At 55.9% G+C, this 20,202-nt stretch overlaps 1 protein-coding gene across 1 annotated transcript in view; it reads right to left on the minus strand.

Annotated features, from left to right (window-relative positions):
• Positions 1 to 3,307, minus strand: part of ppargc1b (peroxisome proliferator-activated receptor gamma, coactivator 1 beta) — a 39,130-nt gene extending 35,823 nt beyond the window's left edge. Inside the window, 1 exon segment of the mRNA XM_057043475.1 lies at positions 3,032 to 3,307. Within this exon segment, the coding sequence (XP_056899455.1) occupies positions 3,032 to 3,112 (81 nt within the window). The 5' untranslated portion in view covers positions 3,113 to 3,307.
• Between the last annotated feature and the right edge of the window lie 16,895 nt (positions 3,308 to 20,202).

Genomic DNA, 20,202 nt, shown 5'->3' on the forward strand with positions numbered 1-20,202 from the left:
CACACACGCACACACACACACACACACACACACACACACACACGCACGGTCTTTGGTCTCTTTGATCAGTTCTGGGAGAATCAATGAAAACCTGATGTAATCACAACACACTCCACATCTCTTGCTCGGTGGTTCGGCGGCGCCGTGACCTTAAATAGACGCATTTATCAATTTCACGAGAACGCCAGGATTTCTGCTCCTGCTGTTGTCGCCCAGCGGAGCAGAAGAGCGCGGATGCACATGAAGCTTCCAGGCAGCCTGGGAGGAAACTAGTGCAGCTATTTTTACTGGAGTTGACCTGCAGACCTGCTGGAGCTTTAAAGACGCTCACATGTGATCTGACAGCACAGAATTAGAATATTTTGGTCTCAGAGCTTCTTGCTCTCAGGGGACGGCTTCACACGTGGCTTCTCATTTGCATGCAACTTTCTTTCAAGGCTGCACAGCTGTCAAAGTTTAACACAGACAGGAATAAGTGACGAGTGCCGGCTAATGTTTTACTAGCGTGCGCCCTGTGGCCGGCGGCTCCCAGTTGGAACAGGATGTGTGGTGACTGACGCTAAGTCTCGCTGATCTTCCTCAGTCAATCCTCTTGATGGATCCAGCCCCACTCTGAACGCCGGCCTCAGAGAGGAGTCCAGCAGGAGGTTTGCTTGGGTTAAACCAGGTTTAACGTGTTAATCAATGGCTGCCGCGCTGCTTCATTTAGCATTTCAGCTTCACCGAAACTTCCAAAAATCTGACACCAATCTGACGTTTGATCTCCTACAAACAGCTCAAAAAATAACAAACCGGCAGGAATCTTCTGATTAAACACAGAATCCACTACGGTGGGGGCGGGGTCAGAAAGTCAGCCGCTGATTGGACAACACACGACTGCAGCAACATGGAGCTCATGCTAACCAGAAGTGCTGTGATGGGTTAGCATGTGGTCGAGATTCTGCTGTTTCTGGCCGGGCCTCGACCCACCAGCATCAACTCAAATCCATCAGCTTATCATGGATGAGCCGACCTGCAGCCGCTCGGCCGGCACAACCTCATCTGGTCACAGGCTGTGTGTGTGTGTGTGTGTGTGTGTGTGTGCGTGCGTGTGCGTGTGTAAAAGCTTCCAACAGCAGAAACTACAGTAGGCTGGTGAACCTTTAGATCAGGACAGTTATGAGAGGGAGGGAGGGGATAGTCACATGGTGAAGGAGGGGGAGGAAGCGCTGTCATCCATCTACGTCAGGGAGAACGCCTCCCTCTCCCTCCCCCCCCTCCCTCCCTCCACTACTACTCACATGACTGCAGCAGGCTTGTTCTGTAACTCCAGTCACGAGGACAGAGTAGTATTACAATAACCAGCCGGCAGGGGCGAGCAGCAAGACACGCACTGACAGGGGGGGGCGGGGGGGGGGGGGGGGGGCACCAACAAACATCTGAGTAAATATTAACATCAATGCTGCACTTGTACCCTAGATAACATTATCAGACTCCACAGAGATGCAAGATTAATGCTGATAGAAGCTTTCTCGTTCTTACTTCCGCCTCTTTGACCTCAACAACTTTGCAGCATGAAGCAGCAGCACAGATGCGCCCGGTTACCTCCGAGAGTGCGTGTGTCTGCATACACGCACGCACATACACGCACAATGTGATGCAGAATCTTCGAGCTCCTCCAATCAAACCGCGTGTTTCATGTGACGCGCGTCTGTTTTTAGAATCCACAAACACACGCAAGAAAAGCGAGATTAAACTTCTCATCTGCACTTGGACTAAATCCTAATAACCCAAAACATGTCGCTGCGTTGCTGCGCGTGCCCGTGCGCAGCCACGTAAAGGCGCCGCGCCGCAGCGGCTGATGGTTTTATTCCTGCCGGAATCTGTCATTTGTGCAGAAACACGGATTCATGCTGCAACGCGGAGCCGCAGCTCGGCGGGGGGCGGACGGGCCCCGCGCCGCCCCCCGCGGGCACCTCGGCCCCGCGCCGCCCTCCGCGGGCACCTCGGCCCCGCGCCGCCCTCCGCGGGCACCTCGGCCCCGCGCCGCCCTCCGCGGGCACCTCGGCAGCAGATTACGGGCAGATTATCAACCGAGCCGGTTCCGACAGTGGAGCTGGAATCGAGCAGGATCCCAGTAAAATGATCCGCTCGTCACATTCCAACTACCCGGAGGAGGTCAGACACGATCCCAGACATGATTTCAGTTATGAAAAGTCGCGGCACGAGGACCTGACGCGGTTATATCAGCAAAAACACGCGCGTGCACAGTTTTGTAACCGTCGCCTTTTCGGGATTACGCAAACAGCGGATCAACTTTCCTCATCCGACTGACCGAGTCGGTTCCCGGTGGCCTCTGAACCGGTCGCAGACTCGATCGGTGCGAGTTGGTCAACTTTGATCCAGTTCGGGTTAGAACCCAGTTCGGAACACTGGTGCTGAACCCACTCACGCTAAAACCCAAACTGTTCCGTCAGGTTAATAATGCGTCAAACACTCAAAGCGGCTCTTGTCTCCGCAGATTTATTGGAGCAACGCGGTTCTGGACCGGCTGGACCAACATCAAACGCTCCCTATATCACCCCGGCCCCCGGGCCAAGTCCACGCGTTCGGGACACCACGTGTCCGGCCCTGAAATTCAAACTTCCTTCAAGGTTGCGTCAAAACTTTCCAGAGCGCCGCTCTGCATACCAACTAAACCCTGCCGGGCCGGGCCGGGCCGAGCCGAGCCGAGCAGCGCCGCGCGGCTGCCCGCGACCCAGCAGCGGCACATTTCTGCGCTTTAATCCGCCACTTTGTCTCGCGGCTCCTGGCTGATGACATTTCCCCTAAAAACACGTGAAAGCCAGACGTCAAGACATAGTAGCCGCGCGCGCGCGCACGCGCGCAGCCCGACACACCGGGTCTCAGTGCAGGGGGAGATGCTGCTGACGAGCCGGCGAACGTTTGGCATCAAGCGGCCACAGAGAGCGCCGCTGCCGGCGACGCGCCCGGACGCGAGCCCGAGTGTGGAGCCCGGAGTCCCGCGCGTCCACAGAGGCCCGGCTCTTACCTGGCTGCCGGAGGTTTCTGTCAGGTAATTGAAGACAAAGGACGAGAGTTCCTCATCTAATAGTGAAGCGCAGTCCGCCATCTTCTAGTGAATGAGGAGCCGGGGAGCCTGAGAGCGGAGTATAGGAGGAGGAGGAGGAGCAGTGGGGAAAGCCGCCAGCAGGGGGCGCCTCTGTTTACACACAAACACACACGCGGGGCCAAAATCAGCCAAAGGACGAACAATTAAAATGTAATCTGGTGATTTAGATGATCAGGAAACGATCCGAAACGATTCCAACACTGAAAGTGTCTCCTGATATTTTGGTTTTGGTTTTACACTCAAACGAATTCAGGTAAAAAAAAATCAGTAATTAGATCAACATCCGGAGTAATTACTCAGAATTAGGAAGTAGCGTGTGTGTGTGTGTGTGTGTGTGTGTGTGTGTGTGCGTGTGCGTGTGCGTGTGTGTGCGTGTGTGCGTGTGTGTTTTAACTGTCTACGGCAGGTGATGGTCATACTTGTGCCAACAGCTGACCCCAAAGCAATGTTGCGCGTCTATATTTGCTCTGACTGTTGAACTTAAAGTTTATGTTCGACATCTTTATTTTTAAATCTAAAATGTGAAGAAAATCATATCGGCAGCGCCAAAGTCTCAGTTTCGACCCAAACTCTCCATTTTGTGTCATAAAGGAGCATGAAGTGATCAACCAAATCAAACAGGAAGAGAAATTTCAGAATAAAAGTGGGAACAACAGGTGAACAAACGCTGAGCTGCAACACTAGTGGAACCAGTCGGCACACGGCCAAAGCTTCTGGAGAAAAATCCACATTTTCTAATCTGCAGTAGATCCCCTCAGTAGATCCCCTCAGTAGATCTCCTCAGTAGATCACATCAAAGGACTGGCGTTATTGGTATGTACCGCAGTCGGCCACTAGGGGGCTGTTGAGTTCTCAGGAACCTCAGGTGTTCAACAGAAGCCTGAAAAGAAAAGTTTTCTTCCCATAATGTTCAACATCAAGGTCAGAGCACACGTCTGGTGATGTGGGCGTGTCTGCAGCGCCACGCCTCCGCGAACACCTGGAGCTGCTCCTCCTCAACCTGCTGGTGGGAGGAGCTTCCAGGGGATCCAGACAGCACAGAGTGGGGAACCTCCCCCCAGGATCAGGACAGACAAAGAACTCCAGTGTGAAGATCCAGTTCAGGAAGTGGGAGGTGAAGCTGCTTTAGTTGTGAGGGAACGTCAGCTGTTGTGCTGCTCACCTGTAGTGGTTCACCTGTAGTGGCCCACCTGTAGTGGCCCACCTGTAGTGGCCCACCTGTAGCGGCCCACCTGTAGCGGCCCACCTGTAGCGGCTCACCTGTAGCGGCCCACCTGTAGCGGCCCACCTGTAGCGGCCCACCTGTAGTGGTTCACCTGTAGTGGTTCACCTGTAGTGGCCCACCTGTAGTGGTTCACCTGCAGGGGGCGTGAGCACTGTATGCAGGTGTGTCCTCACTGTCCTCTCAACTCCAGTTCTATTTTTACAACACTGGTCGTGAATGTTTAGAACACAGAGCGCATGCAAAAGCCAACAGGGGTCGGGTCAGGGGTCGGGTCAGGGGTCAGGGGTCAGGGGTGGTTGGGGGCGGGCAGTTTCCATGTTCGCAGGCTTCTCTCAACCATGGCTCCTTCTTTCATCAGAAACTGTCAGAATTCCCATCTCACCTTTATACTGGAAGCTTGAGCCAACGAGCAGCTCCCAGTTCACTCCAGTATGAGGGGGCTCCCAGGCTGAACTGAGGCCGGTCCTGGGGGGGGTGCACTGAGGCCGCCCTGAGGGGGGGGGGGTGCACTGAGGCGGCCCTGAGGGGGGGGGGTGCACTGAGGCCGGCCCTGGGGGGGTGCACTGAGGCCAGCCCTGGAGGGGGGGTGCACTGGTCTTGCATCACATTCCAGTAACATTCCCATACACGTGTCCAAGCACCTCTTCACGACCCCAACAGACATCAGCCGAGCAGGAGGAACAACATTTGATCTTGAGTGTGAAAAGACCGAGTGGTGCAGGACGACTGTGGAAAAGGTGCTGGTGGAGCCGGAGTCGGAACGCTGAGCGTTTGCTGCCGTGGACGAGAGCGCTGCAGCGTTCGCGCCTCTGCCGTGTTTATATTTAGCAACAGGCTCCTAAAAATGACTCACTTTGCATTTATGGTCCATAAATGCAAAGTGCAAAGGCAGCGAAGCCCCGGCAGCATGAGCGCCGGTGTGGAACGCCGGTGTGGAACGTTGGTGTGGAACGCTGGTGTGGAACGCCGGTGTGGAACGTCGGTGTGGAGCGCCGGTGTGGAACGTTGGTGTGGAACGTTGGTGTGGAATGCCGGTTTGGACCGTCAGTGTGGAGCGCCGGTGTGGAACGTTGGTGTGGAACGCTGGTGTGGAACGTCGGTGTGGAACGTCAGTGTGGAGCACCAGTGTGGAACGTTGGTGTGGAACGTTGGTGTGGAGCGCCAGTGTGGAACGCTGGAATCTCATTACTGGCTTCATCCAATCCGGTGAAAGGCTGCAGCAGGACTCTGCAGGTCTTAATTCATCCCCTGTCAGCAGCTCATGGAGGCTTTTACCCATAAAGCTGAAGCCCCGCCCTCACTCAGGCGCCGACCTTGACCTCTGCTCCTCTGGCTCCTCCCCGTCCTCCCAGTTTCTGGCTACACTGGTGCCACAGATGTGTCGTACAAGTCTGAAAAGGAGGTGAAATTAAATCAGCTCTCACCTCTTCCAGCTTCTTCCACTGTTTTCCTCTGGGAACCCAAATTTCCACAGGATAGCTGGGCGCCATAGCAACCGCAGCTATGGGGGCACATACTGGGAGCGTCCCAGCGGATCGGCACTGGTTTGGACAATAAGCATTAAGCTGTTGTTAATGGAAGACATGACGATCAACATCATACAAATCAGGAACTTCTTGTTAAAATAATAATTTAAACAACCACGACAGTTTTAAAAGCACAGGTGTAACGGAGGAACTGCTCTCAACAGCTGTTGGTATTTCTGGAACTTTCTGCTGGGAAAATATCAGCCAAATATCAGCCCCTCCTTTATTTCACATCCACAAAATGAGTGGTTGCCGTGGGCCACAGCAGTGCTGAAGGCACCTGAAGGCCCCTAAAGGCCCCTGAAGGCACCTGATGGCACCTGAAGGCACCTGAAGGCCCCTGAAGGCCCCTGATGGCACCTGAAGGCACCTGATGGCACCTGAAGGCACCTGAAGGCCCCTGATGGCACCTGAAGGCACCTGATGGCACCTGAAGGCACCTGATGGCACCTGAAGGCACCTGAAGGCACCTGAAACCACCTGATGGCACCTGAAACCACCTGATGGCACCTGAAGGCACCTGAAGGCTCCTGATGGCACCTGAAGGCCCCTGATGGCCCCTGATGGCACCTGAAGGCACCTGAAGGCTCCTGAAACCACCTGATGCCCCTGATGGCACCTGAAGGCACCTGATGGCACCTGAAGGCACCTGAAGGCCCCTGAAGGCCCCTGATGGCACCTGAAGGCACCTGAAGGCCCCTGAAGGCACCTGAAGGCCCCTGAAGGCTCCTGATGGCACCTGAAGGCTCCTGAAGGCACCTGATGGCACCTGAAGGCCCCTGAAGGCTCCTGAAACCTCCTGATGGCACCTGATGGCACCTGAAGGCACCTGGTGGCACCTGAAGGCACCTGAAGGCACCTGGTGGCACCTGAAGGCACCTGATGGCACCTGAAGGCACCTGAAGGCACCTGGTGGCACCTGAAGGCACCTGATGGCACCTGAAGGCACCTGAAGGCACCTGGTGGCACCTGGTGGCACCTGAAGGCACCTGAAGGCACCTGAAGGCACCTGGTGGCACCTGAAACCACCTGATGGCACCTGAAACCACCTGGTGGCACCTGAAGGCACCTGAAGGCACCTGAAGGCACCTGGTGGCACCTGAAACCACCTGAAGGCAGCATTAGAGCCAGACACACTAGTCTGACCTCAGGTCTCACAAGCCACACCCACACTGTTCCCCTCCGACACCCCATAATTCACTCTTCCTTCCTGCTGGTCACAATGCCGTTAATGTCTTAATGTGCGTGCACACACAACACACACACACACACACCCTTCATGGACAGGTCATGTGTTCGTGATCACATGTTTGGAGCTCGTGGTTGTAGATTCAAATTTGTGACGTTTGCTTTTAGGTCATTGCCGTGGCAACCCCGGACCCAGCAGGTAATCCGATCACCTCTGGACGAACCATGGCCACCGTCTCCCAGGTGCTGCAGCAGGAAGGTGGTGCTGGATCTGAAGGACCTGGACGCCTCCCTGGTGGAGCTCCGTGTGTCTGCGGGAGGACTGAAGAGATTCCTGCACCTTCTTTTGAGTTGGCATCATCTTCTTCATCTGCAGTCTCAGTCCAGGTCAGAGGTCAGAGGTCAGAGGTCACCCTCTGCTGTGAGACCGGTGGGTTCAATCTGTCCAGTGTCCCCTCGTCTTTGCACATAGATCTTCAGTTCTCTGTTTGGTCCATCAGAAGAAAAGAGTGGAGGAGGTTCAATACATTTCATCCACTGAGAGTCATGGAGGGGGAGGGAGGGAGGCGGGGGGGAGGGAGGGAGGAGGGGGGGAGGGAGGGAGGAGGGGGGGGGGAGGGGGGGAGGGAGGAGGGGGGGAAGACTTCCACAGTCATGGAGGGGGAGGGAGGAGGGGGGAGGGAGGGAGGAGGGGGGGAGGGAGGGAGGAGGGGGGGGACTTCCACAGTCATGGAGAGGACACTGGAGCAGAGGAGGACTGATGGAGACACATGAAAGCTGAGCCCTGATTGGCTGAGACGCCTCCTGTATCTGAGTGGAAGGAAGGAGGCAGAGAAGAAGAGAGCGACTCTGCCACCACACGTGCTGCTCTGTCACATGACTCCGCCCCCTCCACCCCCCCCCCCCGCTCACGCCGTCCTCCTCTCCTGCTCTTTCTGATTCTCTCACTTTCTTCGTTTCTGTCATCTTCCTTCTATTCCTGGTGTCCCTTTTCATCCCTCTTTGCCCACCCACCATCTCTCCCTCCTCCCTCCATCACCCCCCCCACAGTTAAACCTCCGTCCATCTTTCTTTTCTACCCCTGAACTCGGTGGACCACAGTTAATGGACATAATCCTGCAGCTGCTAGCACAGTTAGCACCGAAGCTAATGGCTGCAGTGGTCGTGAGGTCCTGCAGACTGAGGGTGAAAACAGCCTCAGCCAAACCTGTCGGCAGTAAACCAGTAAAACCTGGTCGGGGATAACCAGCTGGTCACCTGTTGATGTGTGGTGTGTGGTGTGTGTGTGTGTGTGTGTGTTGTGTGTGTGTGTGTGTGTGTGTGTGTGTGTGTGTTTTCATCCTGAGGCTGAAGAGCAGACGTTGCTTGAACAGACATCAGCCAACTGAAACATCAATGACAGGAATGTCACACATCCAACACAAAGTACACACACGCTGGTCTGAGTCAGATTCAAACGCTTACAGTTGACTGCACACACACACACACACACACACACACACACACACACCCTCTCACACACCACACACCACACTCTACACACACACACACAACACACACACACCCACTCTCACACACCCTCTCACACACACACACCCTCTCCAAACACGCACACACACACACACAACACACACACACACACCCTCTCACACACCCTCTCACACACCACACCCTCTCACACACACACACACACACACACACCACACACACACACCCACACCCTCTCACACACTCTCTCTCACACACACACTCTCACACACACACACACACACACTCCACACACACCCTCTCACACACACACACACACACGCACACACACGGTGTATGCTGAGCTGTGGGTGTTTTTGGCTCTTCTACAGGTGGAGCCGGTCGGCTTTTCCGGCAGACTTCAAACAGGAAGTCATTTATATTTATGCTGAAAACTTCCTTGAAACCAGAGCAGGTAGAAGCTCCTCCCCCTCACCTGTTGGGGGGAGGGGGGACCGGCACAGCAGTGTGTCTATGTGAATGTGTGTATGTGTGTGTATCCTGTTTCAAAGCTTTTTGCTGAACTTGCCTTCAACACGATATTTTCTTCCATAACCTGGAAACAAATGAATCATCAGACTTTAATTCCTCAGATTTGCTCTGATGACACTTTCCCGTCTTTACCTCTCTCACTGTGTTGCCATGTCGCACGCCCTCTCGTGTCTTAGACTCTCTCTCAGCTTTATTTTGGTCGAGAGATAATCCCACGTCACGTGGAGATGGAGAGAGAGGGGAGAGGAGAGGAGAGGGGACGAGGGGGGAGGAGGAGGAGGGGAGAGGAGGGAGGAGAGAGAGGAGAGGAGAGGAGAGGAGAGGAGAGGAGAGAGGAGAGGAGAGGAGAGGGAGGGACGGAGGGAGGAGAGGAGAGAGGAGGAGGAGAGAGAGGAGAGGAGAGGAGCGGAGAAGGAGAGGAGAGGAGAGGAGACAGGAGAGAGGAGGAGGAGAGGAGAGGAGAGGAGAGGGAGAGGAGAGAGGCGGGAGGAGGAGAGGAGAGGGGAGGAGGGGAGCAGAGGAGAGAGAGGAGAGGAGAGGAAGAGGAGAGAGGAGAGGAGAGGAGAGGAGAGGAGAGGAGGACGAGGAGAGGAGAGGAGAGGGTGGAGGAGAGAGAGAGGAGAGGAAGGAGAGGAGAGGAGAGGAGAGGAGAGGGAGGAGGAGGAGGAGGAGAGGAGGAGAGGGGAGGGGAGGGGAGGAAGAGGACAGGAGAGGAGAGGAGAGGAGAGGAGAGGAGAGGGGAGGAGAGGGGAGGAGAGGAGGGGAGGGGAGAGGAGAGGAGAGGAGAGGAGAGGAGAGGAGAGGAGGAGAGGAGAGGAGAGGAGGGGAGGGGAGGGAGGGGAGAGGAGAGGAGAGGAACAGTTTACTGCTGGTGATGCTAATTTACCACAGGCTGCTGTCTCTCATTGGACACACACACACACACACACACACACACACACACACACACACACACACACACAACAACACACCACACACACACACACACCAGGAATCAAAGAGTGGAACCAAAAGCAATCAGTGAAACGTGTCAGATGAAAGAGGAGTGATGAAGGGATGAGGGGTAAAGAGGAGGAGAGGAAACATGGGGGTAAATAATGGGGGGGTGAGATGGTGCTGAGCTGAGAGGAAGAAGGTTCCTTCATACATGAGCCGTTCATCTCTGATACCAGAGGTCACACACACTCAGTGCTCAGTGGACAAATGACCTGTCAGCACGCATGCACACACACACACACCACACACACACAACACACACACACCAGTTTATCCACCCCCTCATGTGAATCAAGGTCGAGTATCAGTGGTTCAAGGTCAGCTGGTTCCACAGCAGTGATCTATGTGTGTGTGTGTGGGTGTGTGGTGTGTGTGTGTGTGTGTGTGTGTAGCCTGTCGTAATTTCCTATTAGCACAGTTATTGATCAGCTGCTGATATTACATGTGACATTTTGTGTTCGTGCTCTGTCAGAGTGTGTGTGTGATGTGTGTGTGGGGGATGTGTGTGTGTGGGGGGGGGGGGATGTGTGTGTGTGTGTGTGGGGGGGGGTGCCTGATCAACTTTATTGACCCACATCTGGAACAATCAGGATTTAACAGGAAGAAACCTTGAGCAGCACCGACTCAGAGAGGAGAGGAGAGGAGAGGAGAGAGGGAGGGAGAGGAGAGGAGAGGAGGGGAAGAGGAGAGAGAGGAGGAGGAGGGGAGGGGAGGGGAGGAAGAGGAGAGGAGAGGAGAGAGAGGAGAGGAGAGGAGAGGAGAGGAGAGGAGGGGAGGGGAGGGGAGGGAGGAGAGGAGAGGAGAGGAGAGGAGAGAGGGAGGGGAGGGGAGAGGAGAGGGGGAGGGGAGGGGAGAGGAGGGGAGGGAGAGAGGGAGGAGAGGAGGGGAGGGGAGGGGAGGGGAGGGGAGGGGAGGGGAGGGGAGAGGAGAGGAGAGGAGAGGAGAGGAGAGGAGAGGAGAGGAGAGGAGAGGGAGGAGGGGAGAGGAGAGGAGAGGAGGGGAGGGAGAGGAGAGGAGAGAGAGGAGAGGAGGGGAGAGGAGGGGAGGGGAGGGGAGGAGGAGAGGAGAGGAGAGGAGAGGAGGGGAGAGGAGGGGAGAGGAGAGGAGAGGAGGGGAGAGGAGAGGAGAGGAGGGGAAGAGGAGAGGAGAGGAGAGGAGAGGGAGGAGGGGAGGGGAGAGGAGAGGAGAGGAGGGGAGAGGAGAGGAGAGGAGAGGAGAGGAGAGGAGAGGAGAGGAGAGGAGGGGAGAGGAGAAGGAGGAGAGGAGAGAGAAACATGCAGCCACGAGCCAATCAGGAGCCAGAAACCTGTCAGCTGATCATGTCTCTGCAGGGATCAAAGCACCTGACAGGCTTCATTAGTTGTGCTGAGATGGAAATGTGAGGTGACCCTCGAGTGGCCGAACCAGAAGATCAGGAGCAGAACACATCCCTCATTTATCAAGAAACATGCAATTGTTATGTTGCGTTATGCTGAAGGGTCAGTGGGGTCAGAGGTCAGGGTCAGAGGTCGGGGTGCAGTATGGACCCTGACCTCTGACCCTAACACACACAGCTGATTTCAGCTACACGCTAATATTCAATAATCAATATGAACGACAGAGCAGGAAGTAACTCCAGTCTGGTAGTTTATTAGGACGGCTGCCGAGAGGAATTCAAAACAGACCAGCTCCAGGAAAGATACACACACACACGCACACACACACACGCACACACGCACACACACACACGCACACGCGCACACGCACGCACGCACCACACACACACACACACTAGATCAGCAACTTGCAGAGTAAACATGAATTAAAGCAACTTTAAATTTTCTTCTAAACACTTGAGTAGAGGAGGGAGGTGACTGACATTTAAGTGTGGTTTACAAAACAGCCCTGTGTGTGTGTGTGTGTGTGCGTGTGTGTGTGTGTGCGGTTTGTGTGTCTGCCAGACAGTCATGTGCATGTGTGTGAAGGTCACAGTGTGTGATAATTGTGTACCTGTGTCTTTGTGCTCATATGATCCTCTGAAAATAGCAGCAGGCCACAGAAGTAAGGAGACACCAGTGGCATGACACACACACGCTTGTACTTCTATCTTTGTGAGGACTTTCATGGACATAATACAGCACCCAGCCCCCAACCCTAACCATCCCAACTAATGCCCTGACCCTGACCTTTGACCCTGTCCTAAACCCAGGTCTCAATCCAGGTCTTCTTTGCCATTGTGAGGACCAGACAATATGTCCAAAATGCCCAAAATGTCCACTTGGAACAGAATGACTGTTTTGGTACTCAGTATGTAACAAGTACAAGAACACACACACACACACACACACACACACACACACACACACACACACACATGGCACCACCTGGCTCCAGTACAAGGGTGTGTGTGTGCGTGTGTGTGTGGTGTGTGTGTGTGTGGTAGTGCATGGATTGGTGTGAAAGGTCAAACACTCTAATTCTAACATGAAATTGAAAGACATCCTGTAACATGCTACACACACACACACACACACACACACAACACACACACACATACACACACACACGCCTGTCAGGCATCATCCCTCCATCATCCATCATCCATCCATCCATCATCCATCCATCCATCCATCCATCAACCATCCATCATCCCTCCATCATCCAGCATCCATCCATCCAGCCAGCCAGCCAGCATCCCTCCAGCCATCCAGCCATCCAGCCCGCCAGCCATCCATCAGCCAGCCAGCAGCCAGCAGCCAGCCCGCCAGCAGCCATCCAGCAGCCCGCCAGCAGCCAGCCAGCCAGCCAGCCCGCCAGCCAGCCAGCATCCCTCCATCATCCATCCAGCCAGCCAGCATCCCTCCATCCATCCATCCAGCCATCCATCCATCATCCCTCCATCATCCATCCATCCATCCCTCCATCATCCATCCAGCCAGCCAGCCAGCATCCCTCCAGCCAGCCATCCATCCATCCATCAGCCATCCAGCAGCCAGCCAGCCAGCATCCCTCCATCCATCCATCATCCATCCCTCCATCATCCATCCAACCATCCATCATCCATCCATCCATCCATCATCCATCCATCATCCTTCCATCATCCATCCATCCATCCATCATCCATCCCTCCATCATCCCTCCATCCATCCATCATCCCTCCATCATCCCTCCATCCCTCCATCATCCCTCCATCCATCAGGTTATTTTAAATCCCTTTCATGGTGCTTTTGTAGTTTTGTAGATTATTTACTAGACTTTATCTGCGTGTGTGGCTTTAATTCTGCTCCAGATGGAGATGATGTAGAACAGTTATGATGAAGAGTTCGCCAGATGTGGATTACAGCATCAGCATCTGGCCACAGAACTGAAGGTCAAACATGTGACCAATCGCTGCGTCCGCCCTTTGACCCCGACTGTCCTCCTGCCATCAGCAGTCCAGGCTTCACGTCACCGACTGGTCTCTTCTGACTTCAGCTGCAGGTTTTTGAACCTTCTCAAACATCAGCACCTCTGTACGAGGAGGACGGATCCACTCAAACCAGCATTCTGACAAACATGAGGAACCCACAGAGGAGTGAAGAAGAACCTTTCTCCAGACAGGACATCCTGGTCTTTGTCTCCTGAATCAAGAGATGAGGGTCCACAGAAGAGCTCAGAAGAGCCTCAAACAGTCGCAGGAACCGACCTTCTGTCTTCTACTGTTGACTGAGGTCGCCTCCGCGTATTTATTGCTGCTTTTAGATGTTTTGGAAAACACACACGCACACACACACATGCACGCCCACATGCCTGGGATTTACCCCTCCCGTCGCCCCTGGAGGTGACGGGTGGGACGACAGGCGGCCTGAGGGAGGAACTTCCCCTCCCAGATGGTTTTGTGGCACTTTTCTCCCCTCGTTAATTCAATTTAAAGACATGAAAGTGAGCAGAGGAAACAACCGTCACAATCCAGGTCCAAAACATAACTGGACCAGTGTCTCCACGGCAACCGTTCCCCAGCTGGACAACAAAAACACCTTTTGGATGCTGTGGTAAAGTGGAGAAGCAGACGTGTCTGTGGAGCCTCCAGAGTTGTCAGCTTAGATCAACACAATAAATCTGCAGTTTGCTGTTGAATCCAAGGAACCATCAAAGCTCTTTCATCAAAGAAAAGAAGGTTCCTCCGTGGAAGAACGAGCCCAAACGCTTCAGCAGTTTTTAGGAGCATTCATCAACATCTGATGAGTCTCAGCAACGTTTCCAACGTCTCCATCCTGGAGTCACACAGAAACACACACCGGACGCCTCCAGTCCTGCTGGAACTGCTGCGTGTCCACCAGGAACTGAGATGTTCTTCAGCTGCTCCAGGTGTGAAAAAGCTCTAAACCATCCTGACCACCAGCTGTCAAGCTCTGGCCTCTAGAGGGAGCTAGCGGGCAGCTGGAGACGGGCCTCGGACCACATCCACATTAGATTCCAACCCCCGTTGTGACCCCCACAGAAGTTCTCCTACTGCTCCTGAGGTGGTCCAGCAGCTCTTCTACACCTTCAGCGTGGGACCAGGACAACCCACTGGGCTCCCACCAGCTTTACTGGGATTCATCTGCAAGGCTGTGAACAACAAGCCCCATGGGAGTGAAGCTCTCCACCGTCCAGGCTTCACCCCAGAACTCTGCTGCTGTTCATGGACCATCAGCACAACATCCAGCAGATGGTGGAGCCCAACACACCCCGTCTGTTCTCGTCTGGACCTGGTGAGGACAACTGTACCTGGAACACACGTCCTCCTGGGATGGTCACGGACGTCCTCCTGAGATGGTCACGCACGTCCTCCTGGGATGGTCACGCACGTCCTCCTGAGATGGTCACGCACGTCCTCCTGGGATGTCACGCACGTCCTCCTGGGATGGTCACGCACGTCCTCCTGGGATGGTCACGCACGTCCTCCTGGGATGGTCACGCACGTCCTCCTGGGATGGTCACGCACGTCCTCCTGGGATGGTCCTGGGATGGTCACGCACGTCCTCCTGGGATGGTCACGCACGTCCTCCTGGGATGGTCACGCACGTCCTCCTGGGATGGTCACGCACGTCCTCCTCCTGGGATGGTCACGCACGTCCTCCTGGGATGGTCACGGACGTCCTCCTGGGATGGTCACGCACGTCCTCCTGGGATGGTCACGCACGTCCTCCTGGGATGGTCACGGACGTCCTCCTGGGATGGTCACGCACGTCCTCCTGAGATGGTCACGCACGTCCTCCTGGGATGGTCCTGGGATGGTCACGGACGTCCTCCTGGGATGGTCACGCACGTCCTCCTGAGATGGTCCTGGGATGGTCACGCACGTCGTCCTGGGATGGTCACGCACGTCCTCCTGGGATGGTCACGGACGTCCTCCTGGGATGGTCACGCACGTCCTGCTGGGATGGTCACGCACGTCCTCCTGGGATGGTCACGCACGTCCTCCTGGGATGGTCACGGACGTCCTCCTGGGATGGTCACGGACGTCCTCCTGGGATGGTCACGCACGTCCTCCTGGGATGGTCACGGTCCTCCTGGGATGGTCACGCACGTCCTCCTGGGATGGTCACGGACGTCCTCCTGGGATGGTCACGCACGTCCTCCTGGGATGGTCACGGACGTCCTCCTGGGATGGTCACGCACGTCCTCCTGAGATGGTCACGGACGTCCTCCTGGGATGGTCACGCACGTCCTCCTGGGATGGTCACGCACGTCCTCCTGGGATGGTCACGCACGTCCTCCTGGGATGGTCACGCACGTCCTCCTGAGATGGTCACGCACGTCCTCCTGAGATGGTCACGCACGTCCTCCTGAGATGGTCACGCACGTCCTGAGATGGTCCTGGGATGGTCACGCACGTCCTCCTGAGATGGTCACGCACGTCCTCCTGAGATGGTCACGCACGTCCTGAGATGGTCCTGGGATGGTCACGCACGTCCTCCTGGGATGGTCACGGACGTCCTCCTGGGATGGTCACGGACGTCCTCCTGGGATGGTCACGCACGTCCTCCTGGGATGGTCACGCACGTCCTCCTGGGATGGTCACGCACGTCGTCCTGGGATGGTCACGCACGTCCTCCTGGGATGGTCACGCACGTCCTCCTGGGATGGTCACGCACGTCCTCCTGAGATGGTCACGCACGTCGTCCTGGGATGGTCACGCACGTCGTCCTGGGATGGTCACGCACGTCCTCCTGGGATGGTCACGCACGTCCTCCTGGGATGGTCACGCACGTCCTCCTGAGATGGTCACGCACGTCCTCCTGGGATGGTCACGCACGTCGTCCTGGGATGGTCACGCACGTCCTCCTGGGATGGTCCTGGGATGGTCACGCATGTCCTCCTGGGATGGTCACGGACGTCCTCCTGAGATGGTCACGCACGTCGTCCTGGGATGGTCACGCACGTCCTCCTGGGATGGTCACGGACGTCCTCCTGGGATGGTCACGCACGTCCTCCTGGGATGGTCACGCACGTCGTCCTGGGATGGTCACGCACGTCCTCCTGGGATGGTCACGCACGTCCTCCTGGGATGGTCACGCACGTCCTCCTGAGATGGTCACGCACGTCGTCCTGGGATGGTCACGCACGTCCTCCTGGGATGGTCACGCACGTCCTCCTGGGATGGTCACACACGTCCTCCTGGGATGGTCACGCACGTCCTCCTGGGATGGTCACGCACGTCTCTCTGGGATGGTCACACACGTCCTCCTGGGATGGTCACACACCCGTGTTCTTCACGCGTCTTCACAACGTGACCTTGAACAACACTTACAAACTGGTTCTCCTCCTGGGATGGTCACGCACGTCCTCCTGAGATGGTCACGCACGTCCTCTGGGATGGTCACGCACGTCCTCCTGAGATGGTCACGCACGTCCTCCTGGGATGGTCACGGACGTCCTCCTGGGATGGTCACGCACGTCCTCCTGGGATGGTCACGCACGTCCTCCTGAGATGGTCACGCACGTCCTCCTGGGATGGTCACGCACGTCCTCCTGGGATGGTCACGCACGTCCTCCTGAGATGGTCACGCACGTCCTCCTGGGATGGTCACGCACGTCCTCCTGGGATGGTCACGCACGTCCTCCGGGGATGGTCACGCACGTCCTCCTGGGATGGTCACGCACGTCCTCTGGGATGGTCACGCACGTCCTCCTGGATGGTCACGCACGTCCTCCTGAGATGGTCACGCACGTCCTCCTGGGATGGTCACGCACGTCGTCCTGGGATGGTCACGCACGTCCTCCTGGGATGGTCCTGGGATGGTCACGCACGTCCTCCTGGGATGGTCACGCACGTCCTCCTGGGATGGTCACGCACGTCCTCTGGGATGGTCACGCACGTCCTCCTGAGATGGTCACGCACGTCGTCCTGGGATGGTCACGCACGTCCTCCTGGGATGGTCCTGGGATGGTCACGCACGTCCTCTGGGATGGTCACGGACGTCCTCCTGAGATGGTCACGCACGTCGTCCTGGGATGGTTACGCACGTCCTCCTGGGATGGTCACGGACGTCCTCCTGGGATGGTCACGCACGTCCTCCTGGGATGGTCACGCACGTCGTCCTGGGATGGTCACGCACGTCCTCCTGGGATGGTCACGCACGTCCTCCTGGGATGGTCACGCACGTCCTCCTGAGATGGTCACGCACGTCGTCCTGGGATGGTCACGCACGTCCTCCTGGGATGGTCACGCACGTCCTCCTGGGATGGTCACACACGTCCTCCTGGGATGGTCACGCACGTCCTCCTGGGATGGTCACGCACGTCCTCCTGGGATGGTCACACACGTCCTCCTGGGATGGTCACACACCCGTGTTCTTCACGCGTCTTCACAACGTGACCTTGAACAACACTTACAAACTGGTTCTCCTCCTGGGATGGTCACGCACGTCCTCCTGAGATGGTCACGCACGTCCTCCTGGGATGGTCACGCACGTCCTCCTGAGATGAGATGGTCACGCACGTCCTCCTGGGATGGTCACGCACGTCCTCCTGGGATGGTCACGCACGTCCTCCTGGGATGGTCACGCACGTCCTCCTGGGATGGTCACGCACGTCCTCCTGGGATGGTCACGCACGTCCTCCTGAGATGGTCACGCACGTCCTCCTGGGATGGTCACGCACGTCCTCCTGGGATGGTCACGCACGTCCTCCTGGGATGGTCACGCACGTCCTCCTGAGATGGTCACGCACGTCCTCCTGGGATGGTCACGCACGTCCTCCTGGGATGGTCACGCACGTCCTCCTGAGATGGTCACGCACGTCTCCTCTGGGATGGTCACGCACGTCCTCCTGGGATGGTCACGCACGTCCTCTGGGATGGTCACGCACGTCCTCCTGGGATGGTCACGCACGTCCTCCTGGGATGGTCACGCACGTCCTCCTGGGATGGTCACGCACGTCCTCCTGGGATGGTCACGCACGTCCTCCTGGGATGGTCACGCACGTCCTCCTGAGATGGTCACGCACGTCCTCCTGGGATGGTCACGCACGTCCTCCTGAGATGGTCACGCACGTCCTCCTGAGATGGTCACGCACGTCCTCCTGAGATGGTCACGCACGTCCTCCTGAGATGGTCACGCACGTCCTCCTGAGATGGTCACGCACGTCCTCCTGGGATGGTCACGCACGTCCTCCTGAGATGGTCACGCACGTCCTCCTGAGATGGTCACGCACGTCCTCCTGAGATGGTCACGCACGTCCTCCTGAGATGGTCACGCACGTCCTCCTGAGATGGTCACGCACGTCCTCCTGGGATGGTCCTGGGATGGTCACGCACGTCCTCCTGAGATGGTCACACACCCGTGTTCTTCACGCGTCTTCACAACGTGACCTTGAACAACACTTACAAACTGGTTCTCTGACTGGTGCAGCAGCATGTTGTTGTCATCCCGCATTGTCAAACCTACACATTGCCCTTTCTTCACTGTTGCTATGACAACAATACGATGACCATCCACTGAACTTTCAGACCAAGTCTTAACCCTCAAACACACCTGTGAAGCTGTGAGGACCAGACGAAATGTCCTCAGGTCATAAAAGGGTCCCCACTTTACTGGTAAAACAAACCCACCCACCCACACACACCCAACCAGACACACACTCACTCACACACACACACACACACACTCACACACACAGTAGCAGGCTGCGGCTGGACGTGTTAATACTGTTCCACATGTCAAACTGCATCATCATCATGATCATGTGGGTCCTTCAGGACAGCACTGGTGGATCCGCCCATAAACGATCCCCTGCAGAACATCGATGGACACACACAACACACACACCACACACACACACACACACCTGTTGGTGCAGAGACAAACATGGCCGCACATCACACACACATTTAACTGTGTGTGTCTCATCCCAGCACCTTCACATATCCTCAGGGAAATCTGACCCACTGTTATTAATTTCAGACATCAGCTGCCATCTCAAAGACTCTCACACTCACACACACACACCACCACACACCACACACACACAGAATATGGATGCATTTATCAAATACCTGCTGTTCCCCCGCTGCCCACCAGGGGCACCCTCTGACACACATATTTATAGCTCGTCTTTAGTTTGTTGGGAAGCTATTTATATCCATATCAGAGTTACAACACACACCACACACACACACACACACCACACACACACACACACACACACACACCACACACCAACACCACACACACACACACACCACACACACACAACGACCCAGAACACGTGATCATAAAGGTGTGAAGTGGCCAACAGGCGTTGACCGAATGAGCCACCATTGTTGCTGCCGAGCTCCTCCCCCAGGTGGGGTGAGAGGGGCAGATTCCTGGGTAAACCCAAACCAAACACAGATCACGCCCATTTGGGATCATGTGACGGGGAGATCCAGAGGCTGTTCGATCAAAGTTTGGATCAAACAGATCAGGCGGATCATGTTGATAGAGTAAACAACATCAAGGATAATCAGGGAAACACAAATACTGATTAGGTTCTCTCGTTTATTAAAGCCACCAACTGTGGTGTGTGTGTGTGTTGTGTGTGTGTGTGTGTGAGTGTGTGTGTGAGTGTGTTTCCTTCTGGCCGGTCACAATTGAACACAAACACAAAACACCAACAGTGCACAGGTTAAACACTCACGCATGTGCGCGTTC

This window comes from Takifugu flavidus, chromosome 9 (genome assembly GCF_003711565.1).
Source record: "Takifugu flavidus isolate HTHZ2018 chromosome 9, ASM371156v2, whole genome shotgun sequence".
NCBI classification, from domain to species: domain Eukaryota; kingdom Metazoa; phylum Chordata; class Actinopteri; order Tetraodontiformes; family Tetraodontidae; genus Takifugu; species Takifugu flavidus.